This window comes from Martes martes (assembly GCF_963455335.1).
Source record: "Martes martes genome assembly, chromosome: 1".
NCBI classification, from domain to species: domain Eukaryota; kingdom Metazoa; phylum Chordata; class Mammalia; order Carnivora; family Mustelidae; genus Martes; species Martes martes.
This window is the reverse complement of record NC_137888.1, coordinates 8,911,822-8,921,138: the sequence shown is the minus strand read 5'-3', so window position 1 is coordinate 8,921,138 and position 9,317 is coordinate 8,911,822. Positions and strand designations below refer to the sequence as shown.

Genomic DNA, 9,317 nt, shown 5'->3' with positions numbered 1-9,317 from the left:
TGAGCAGGGAGCCTGCTTAAGACTCTCTCTCTCGGGGGACGCCTGGGTGGCTCAGGTCATGATCCCGGCGTCCTGGGATCGAGTCCCACATCGGGCTCCTTGCTCGGCAGGGAGCCTGCTTCTCCCTCTGCCTCTGCCTGCCACTCTGTCTGCTTGTGCTCACTCTCGCTTCTCTCTCTCTCTCTCTCTGACAAATAAATAAATTAATTTAAAAAAAAAAAAAAAAAAGATTCTCTCTCCGGGCGCCTGGGTGGCTCAGTGGGTTAAAGCCTCTGCCTTTGGCTCAGGGTCCTGGGATGGAGCCCCACATCGGGCTCTCTGCTCAGCGGGGAGCCTGCTTCCTCCTCCCTCTCCGCCCGCCTCTCTGTCTACTTCTGATCTCTGTCAAATAAAATCTAAAAAAAAAAAAAAAAAAAAAAAAATTCTCTCTCTCCTTCTCCCTCTGCCCACCCCCCACCACTAAAGCACATGTCTTAAAAAAAAAAAAAAAAAAATACTAAGGAAAGAAAGAAAAAAGGGGGAACTGGAAATAGGTGGCTCCAGATTTGGACCCATGATTCAATGCTGTCATCAAGGATCAAGGCTCTAATTTTCCACAATGCCATTCTTAGGAAGTTAGCTACTCGCCTATTAGTTTGTTTCTTCATAGTGTCAAGACAGCATTGCTGCAGCTCCAAACATCACATCCTCGAACAAATGAATTCAAGACAGGATTAAAAAGATCCAAAGAGACAATATTTCCTTTTATGAGGGAGGAAAATAGTGCATATTCCCATTTTCTAGATAGGAATTGGCAAAAATTCTCTCCTTGAGCAAACTCTAGCCAGACTCTTCTGAGCCTTTCTCTGAACTAGACCTTGGTCTTGACCTATAAAATCTACAAACGCAGTACATTGATTTCATCCCCTCCGCTCCCCACACACACATTAAAATTATATTTTTAAAAAGCAAACACTAACAGTTTCTGAGAGCTCAAAGCTGCATCCCTCAGATGACCCTAGCCCTCTTTAACTTACTCAAGGCTGCCAAAAAGAATTTACTATTTGTTTTAGCCAAAAACTGATAATAAGCCCTTCACCACCTTTTGTTAGAGCATTTACTTAAGAGGATTTACAATCTGACTCCTACAACTCAGTAGTGTTTTTCTCAAGGACTTAAAAGCCATTCCTTTGAAATATAATCATCAGAAAAGATAGGGCCTCTGTCTCCCAGTCTCTGCACAGCCTACACAGTTGGCTTAACGACATTTGCACTGACCCACTCTATAATTTTTCATTTCTCCGACTCTAGTCAAGCCCCTCCATTTCCTGTCCCTACTCCCTTATTCTCTCTTTAAAACCCTCAGCCACCTCTGTACAAATCCAAGTTGAGTTCAGTTCATGCTGGAACCACTTCCCTGTTTCAATAGTATATTACTGATGAACTCTGTCCTTACCACCTTAAATAGTATCCAGTGTTGTTTACCTTTGACAAAATTAATTGCTGAGAATTACATATCTACTAAGGATCTCAGCTACAGTTTGATTCTGCAAATCAAAACCATGCTCTACCCTTTTAAGAAGGGTTATTGAACATCCTAAACAAGCAAAATATGTAAGAAGAAAAGCCGGTGCCAAGTGCAGCTCTGTGAGTGTAAATGATCACGGGCAAAGGAAGAGCCTGAGAGCTTAATAACTTGTCATTTAACAGTACTGTTTTCCTACATCTTTTATGTTAACAGACACCATAGAACTGGATACTCTTAAACAAATAAAATGACTGCTTTCAACCAGTGGATGGTAAAGATGTGAGTTTATTCCACAAGTTAAAAGATGTGATAAACATTCCTTCTCCACATAGCAGCCAGGATGATCTCAGAGTTGACTCACAACTAAGCAATATCTTCCAAGCTAGCTCGTACTACAGAGATCTGGGGCCTCCAACTTTACTCTTTGTTTCATTTCTCAAGTTGTTCAGAAGTCAGACAAGGTGCTATGTATGGAAATTGGTAGGGGCTTCACAAACACACCGCCAGGGTCAAGACCCAAATTTGACAAGGAGGAAAAAAAATTAAAAGTTATCTGCTTAATTCACTGGCTTTAAATTAGCATGCTTTTCAAAAAAAAGTTTCAGAACGTTCCCCATGCTCAAATCTGTCCTTTCCTTGGTGATTCTTCCCATGTTCTTATGCTTACAAAGTCCTTTTCCCACAAATTTTAGTTATATTTTCTTTTACCTGTTTTATGGTTTCATTTATATAACTGTAAATTGAAAAAGTAAGAAATCACTTTTTTCTCATTTTAGAAATTAACTGAGGACATTGTGCAATTATCACTCCCTTTCCCCAGTACCATTTTTGGAATAATTTTTTGTTACTCTCGTAATTGTTAATACCACTTTCATCATATGCTAAATTCTTACTTCTCCGTGATATTTTATGTATTGTATTTTCTTGAGTGTCCTGCCTCCTTGACCTGTAAAGTCTTGTGGGATCAGTACTAAAAGGATAAACAAATCAGGTAGAAGATATAATTCACGGCCCTTTTGGAATTTGCCTTTTGAAACAGCAGGCCCTCACCATGAGCAGTTTCCTGCATACCATATGCCAGCTGTGAATGGCTCTCTTAGTGAATTTAACTCCTCCCACTTCCTTCTAACACTGGCTCAACCCAGCTAGAGAAGAAAGCATCCTGCAGTGGGGAGAGAGGCCAGCAAATGACCCACCAAGTAAGTACACACTTAGATAAAAGAAAATCCAAAACAAAGATCTTAGTTCTCCCAAGTTAAAAAAAAAAAAAAAATCCCCAAAGGTTACCCTGCACAATGTCATCTATGTAACATTTTTAAAACAATTTTTAAAATGAGGAACAGGGGCACCTGACTGGCTCAGTCCATAGGGCATGTAACTCTCGATCTCAGAGGTGTGAGTTCAAGCCCCACATTGGGCAGAGAGCTTACTTAAAAACAAATAAGTAAATAAAAATCTGGGGCACCTGGGTGGCTCAGTGGGTTAAAGCCTCTGCCTTTGGCTCAGGTCATGATCTCAGGGTCCCAGAATCAAGCCCGCATCCGGGCTCCCTGCTCAGCGGGGAGCCTGCTTCCTCCTCTCTCTCTCTCTCTCTCTCTCTCTTTCTGCTTGCCTCTCTGCCTAGTTGTGATCTCTGCCTGTCAAATAAATAAATAAAATCTTGAAAAAAATAAAAAAATAAAATGAGGAACAGATTACTGGTTCCCAGGCAATGGAGTGGGAGGGTGGGCAAGAGAGATATGTTTGGCTATAAAAAAGCAACACTGGGGGTCCTTGTGCTGATAGAAATGTTTTATATCTGGACTACAGTGCTGGACAGACAAACCTACATTGATAAAATTGTACAGATCCAAATACACACACTAGTAAGTACAAGTAACACTGAGGAAATCTGAATATGATTGGTGTGTTGTTTTGATGTCAGTATCCTCATTAGGATACTGTACTATACTGCTGCAAAACCTTACCATAGAGGAAAACTGGATAAAGTATAAGGAGTCTCTGTATTCTTTTTTACCACTGCATGTGAATCTGCAATTATCTCAATAGAAATTTAGGTCAAAGAAAGCCAGGGTCTTTCCCAGATTGTTAGTTTTGTTTTGTCAGTTTTGTTTTTTGCAACTGCTTGGAAACCCACCTTGAAATTGCAGCATAATTGGAATCTATCTAAAGCATTGCTTGTAACTTTCTGTTGTGATGGAAATACTATAGATCTGCACTGTCCAATACAGCATCCACTAACACATGTGACTACTCAGCACTTGAAATATAGCTAAGGCAACTGAAGACTGAATTTTAAATTGTATTATTTTGATTAAATTTACATTTAAATAGCCACTAGTGGCTGTGACTCCTTTACAGGGACAGTACAAAAACGAGATTTTATTTTTTTATAATCCCCTATTCCTCTGGGTAAATAGGAAATAAGAGGAAGAAAAATTATTTCCCACCACTGAACTAATTCTCGAAGTTTCTGGGGATCCATTTCCTCACTTTGAAACTGGGAAAATAAGATGAACCCTGACAAGTTAGAGTGTGAGAAAGGGCTTCAAAGCCCCCCTCCCACCTATACCCTGCAGGACCTTGTAAGTAATTTGACAAGTAACTTGATGAGCCTGTAAACAACTAGGGAGGTAATCCTGTGACTAATCAGTGAATGCTCCCCACTATTATGTAAAAACCATACAAGGATTAGCAAGTAGATTTGCTTTCAGGTACTTAAGAAAGAAAACAACACACACATGATCCCTTGCCATGCTGCTCCTAGCTTATTCCATAACTATAGTTCCAAAGACTTCAGTTCAAGAGATTTTCTTTAAACATCAGGAGAAAGAAAAAAAAAAAAGTCTAGACAAATACGCTATTTCTTCAAGTGCACACGCAAATAGTTTAATGGGAGAATACGAGGGAAAACTCATGGAGAACCAAGAACAAAGCTTCGGTTTAGATCTAAACAGTGAGTGACTCTGCGAAATAGAAGCCTTACCCCCACTGCAGGGCGGGGCGGTAGTCGGACAGGCCCGGGCACCCGCCGCCAGTTTTGCAAATCAACCTATTATCCCTACCCATTCTCCTCCGGCTCGGGGAAGGTCCCGGGAAGCCACGCCCTAAGGGGGCGCGTCCGGCCCGGCAGCCCCTAGCAACCTCGGGCTTCGCGCAGGCGCGCCGAAGCCTGCGGGTGAACTCAGGGGCGCCGCGCGGAACAAATTCCATTTGACGGCTCTCCAGGCCAGTACTTCGTGCGCCCCCCACACGGCCATGTCGTCCTACAGCCGCGTGGCGCTGGTGACCGGGTCCAACAAGGGCATCGGCTTCGCCATCGTGCGTGACCTGTGCCGGCAGTTCTCGGGGGACGTGGTGCTCACGGCGCGGGACGAGGCGCGGGGTCGCGCGGCCGTGCAGCAGCTCCAGGCCGAGGGCCTGAGTCCCCGCTTCCACCTGCTGGACATCGACGACCTGCAGAGCATCCGCGTCCTGCGCGACTTCGTGCGCAAGGAGTACGGGGGCCTGGACGTGCTGGTCAACAACGCGGGCATTGCTTTCAAGAGTAAGGGGATGCAGACTAGGAGGGGAGGTGGACCCCCGGAGCTCCTCCTACCAGGGTGGACTCCATCTGTTGGGGAATCCAGGCGATCTAGCTTTTAATGACTGTGGCATCCAAAATGGCTCCTTAGGGCAGGGGGAGGGCTGGAGGGACAGCACTGGGACACAGGCAGAGTCCAGCAGAAATTGCCCCGCTTATCAGCTGCCCTGCCTAACAGCCTGAGTGACCTTTGTGTTTCCTCGGATTACTGGGGATTTTTTCCAAGTTGTCAGAAAGTTTCTGTCAGACTGGACTTTAGGACAGTTCTCTTATTTTTTTACTGCATTTTGTAATAAACTAGAAAACTGCGCAAATTGGTAAGGCGATCCCACGCCTTCACCCAGCCTTCCCCAATGGTGCCGTCTTATACCACTACAGCATTATCAAATGTGAAAATTGTCAGTGGCACGATACTGTTAACTAGATGCCAGTTCTACAAAAAATTCAACACATTTCGCATGTACTTTTTTAATATATAGCATTCTCTGGAATTTTCCCACAAGGCTTCTACTAATGCTGCTTCTCTCTTTTTCCCCCTGGGAAGCTAATGATCCCACACCGTTTCATATTCAAGCAGAAGTGACCATGAAAACAAACTTCTTTGGTACCCGAGATGTGTGCACAGAACTCCTGCCTCTGATGAAACCCCAAGGTGAGCCTGATGAGGGGCCCAAGCTGTGGTGTTTCGGTGAATGATCTGGCCCCGGCCTCTCTGACCTCTTCTACAGGACCCTAACCCCTCTCCTTGCTCAGCCGCACCGGCCTCCTTGCTGTGTCTCCAACTGGACCAGTGTCCCTCTGTCTCAGGACCCTTACACACTCAGCCCGCAGTCAGCAGTGCCCTCTGTCCCGCTGGTCCATCACAACTGCCTCTGTCTTATCCTTAAAGTCTTCATTCAGATCTCTCCTCAGAGAGACCTTTTACTCCCTCAGTGCCACTCACAGAGGAAGTTCCCTAAGGATTCCTTCCTGGACCCTTTCTCTCCGCCAACCCTTTCACCCAGGATTTTACTACGACTAGTGGACTCCTCACTCTCCAAACTTCTCAGGCCCTCCTAACATCGGTCACCTGCCTAGAACATTCCCAGAGCTCCAGACACACATATTTCTCTTCCTGCCTTTCCTTCTCCTCAGGATGCCCTCCCAGACACTGTCCAGCCTGGGTGCAGACCCCTCCCCATGGCCACCAAGAGACCTGCACACTCACATGTGCAGAGCTAATGATGGCCACAGGCCAGAGGTACATCTCCGTGCAGATGGGGCATCTGTGATAGTGGATGTCTCTTGTTGCCTAAACCACTGTTCATGCCTTTATCCTCATTCCCCCCCCCTCCCACCTCCCTCTTCCACCTGATATCCCATCCCCATTCACCTTTCAAAGGGACATCAAGTTCAGCCTCTGTGCTTGTCCTGACTAACCTGCAATGATACTAGTCCAAGAAGTGCCTTCCCTCTAGTCCACTCCTATTGCCACAGGAGAAGGCTGCACAAGTCTAGAATGAGTGGGTTGTTTCACCCGCTGCACAATGCAGCTATCTATGTTCACTGTCCCTCCAGTTTTCCCAGATGGGGAAGGCACAATCCACTCCATTATGCCCTTAGGAATTCTGACATAAAAATTTAAAGCTATAGTTACATGGTTTCTTGATTAGAGATTATCCCTGCTTTCCATTCCCATACTTGCACCCCTCATCCTGGGAACATGGTAAGAGTAGGAAGAAAAGGAAGTTGAGGTGATGTGGGGAAGAATGGTGAGGTCAAGTCAGCATCCTCCCCCATACCCTCTCCCCAGAATCCCCGGTGAAGCAGAAGAATCTGTCCAGTGGGGAAGGTCCCTTGGCACCCAGCCCCTCGTGTTGAGTGTGAGTACATGTTCATGAATGTGTCTAAGCCCCACATACCTTTATCTCGTGTTGACGACAGCCAAGGATTCAGATGCCTGTTCCAGTTCTCCGTGGAACCACTTCTCTGCATATGGAAATGTATTGCTTGGCCTGCAGAAACGATAACACCTTAGGACAAATTTGCACAGCGTCTTCTGTTCTCATCCTGCTATGCTGCTTAAGCATTGGCATCTTCTTCTGGGTTTCTCCAAAGCTGGGTCCAGAAATAGTGCCTTGACTTGTCCGGACCACCTGTTTGGAGCCTCCCAAGCTACTACCTTCAACCTAACTTGCCACCTATGTGGAAGGCCTTCCCCTTGGGCAGTCCCTCCCATACCTATCTCCAGTCTTTGTCTCTTTTGCTGAGAAATGGAAGAGTCCTTAGCATTTTGCCGGGGGTGGGGGAGGGGGGCTCACAGGGTGCAGAGTCTATGTCAACAGTTACCCCAGCTCTGCGTTTCTGCAACTCTCCCATTTCCACTCCTCTCAGGGACCAGATGGCCATTTCATAAAGGCCTACCAGGATATCCACTTCCTGGTTCCACTCCCATTCCAGTCCTAGAAGAGGTTCTTCTGAGGGGCGTTGACTTGTCCAACTTTATTCTGCCCCCTAAATAGTTGCCATAGGGACTTCCATAGGCCATGCCCTCTACGGGCTTCCTTCAGTCCCCCTGTTTTCCACTGCCTCTCTCCATGACTGAACTCTCAGGCCATAACACATGCCCAAGTTCATAAAAACTCCATCGTAGACAAATCACCGTGCAAGGCAGGCCACTAAACTAATTTGTTTTTACCATCCTCAAACAGAGTAGCAGCCTTCCAAACCAGATGGAGCCTGCCCTCCTTACACCAATCAGCTCCTTACTTGTACAGACCTATTTGAGACCACTCCCCAAGTGACCATGAGAGCTTCAGGTGGTCGCAAAGGTGGCCTTAGGGAGAAAGAGGTAATCCACTCTTAAATGCAAGGAGTGTCTCCTTATATCCTCCTTAACCATGTTCTTCCTTACAGGATTTCCATTTTCCTGTGGAACATAGGCTCAGTGCCCTCCCCCTTGCATTTCTCAGACTTCATCAGAGACGTTATGGGTATAACAACTTCCAAGACCGTATCATAGTCTTCACACATACAGGCAGTCTTCACTGATGCTCAGAGCAAATTAATAAAGTCTCGAGTGGAGATTTTCTGTACAAAATCTTGGTGAAATTGGCATTTGTCATTCTTGAGCCTTTCGACGTAACGTTGTGTATCGTTATTTCAGGCAGAGTGGTGAACGTGTCCAGCATGGTGAGTCTGCGGGCCCTGAAAAATTGCAGCCCAGAGCTGCAGCAGAAGTTTAGAAGTGAGAGCATCACAGAGGAGGAGCTGGTGGGGCTCATGAACAAGTTCGTGGAAGACACGAAGAAAGGTGTGCATAGGAAGGAGGGCTGGCCTGATACTGCCTATGGAGTGACAAAAATCGGCGTCACGGTCCTCTCCAGAATCCATGCCAGGATCCTGAGTGAGCAGAGGAAAGGGGACAAGATCCTCCTGAACGCCTGCTGCCCTGGGTGGGTGAGAACAGACATGGCAGGACCTAAAGCCACCAAAAGCCCAGAAGAAGGAGCAGAGACCCCCGTCTACTTGGCCCTTCTGCCCTCAGATGCGGAGGGGCCTCATGGGGCGTTTGTTATGGAGAAGAAAGTTGAACAATGGTGAGGTGAATTCACAGCTCTGTCCACGGATCCCCTTAGGATACCCCTCCTTTGACCAAAAGGACTCTTCCACTATCAGTAATATCCCTAACCACAGCAAAAAAGGTATAAAATATCCCTGCTGAGTATTCAATTTCAGGAGGCTACTAATTCAGGGAAGGTTCTTTTGATTTCTTCTGTGATAGAGGCACAGAATGAAATCAATGAAATAATGAACCACAGAGATGAATAAACGTTCCTGTATAAATGCCGATTTGTGCAGACTCTTTATATGCTGAGAAGTCGTCTACACTGAATAAGATCAAGAGAAGTTAGAGTTTCACTCAAGGGTAAGCAAACATTATACAAAGAGGCAGATAGTAGTATGTTTAGCTTTGCAGGTGACACACTCCTGTCAGATCGCAGCTCTGCTGCTGTAGCATGAAAGTGACCACAGACAATATACAAATGTTACAAACCAGTGAGCATGGTTGGATGTGACGTGAAGCCTATTGTGCCAGCCTCTAGTATAGCATGAAGGGAAGATACCCCCTGTAGTTTCTGAATATCAAACTCACTGGGGAAAAAACCATTTCCAAGTGTGAAATGACAGCGGGAACTTAGATACATCCATAGGATGCTCTGAGACACTGGAGAAAATTGAGTATGG

The 9,317-nt window shown here is 45.7% G+C and overlaps 1 protein-coding gene across 1 annotated transcript; it reads left to right on the top strand.

The window, feature by feature from the left end:
* The first annotated feature begins 4,630 nt into the window (after positions 1-4,630).
* On the top strand, positions 4,631-8,919 carry LOC308340960 (carbonyl reductase [NADPH] 1). The gene is made up of 3 exons (XM_080800491.1): positions 4,631-5,054; positions 5,635-5,742; positions 8,236-8,919. The coding sequence occupies exons 1-3, from the start codon at positions 4,766-4,768 to the stop codon at positions 8,670-8,672; spliced, it is 834 nt and encodes a 277-aa protein (XP_080656617.1). The 5' UTR covers positions 4,631-4,765; the 3' UTR covers positions 8,673-8,919.
* The last annotated feature ends 398 nt before the right edge of the window (positions 8,920-9,317 follow it).

Coding starts and splice junctions, on each gene's coding strand:
- LOC308340960 (XM_080800491.1), top strand. CDS start 4,766: ATGTCGTCCTACAGCCGCGTGGCGCTGGTGACCGGGTCCAACAAGGGC. Junction 5,055..5,634: donor CGCGGGCATTGCTTTCAAGA/GTAAGGGGATGC, acceptor CCCCCTGGGAAG/CTAATGATCCCACACCGTTT. Junction 5,743..8,235: donor GCCTCTGATGAAACCCCAAG/GTGAGCCTGATG, acceptor TCGTTATTTCAG/GCAGAGTGGTGAACGTGTCC.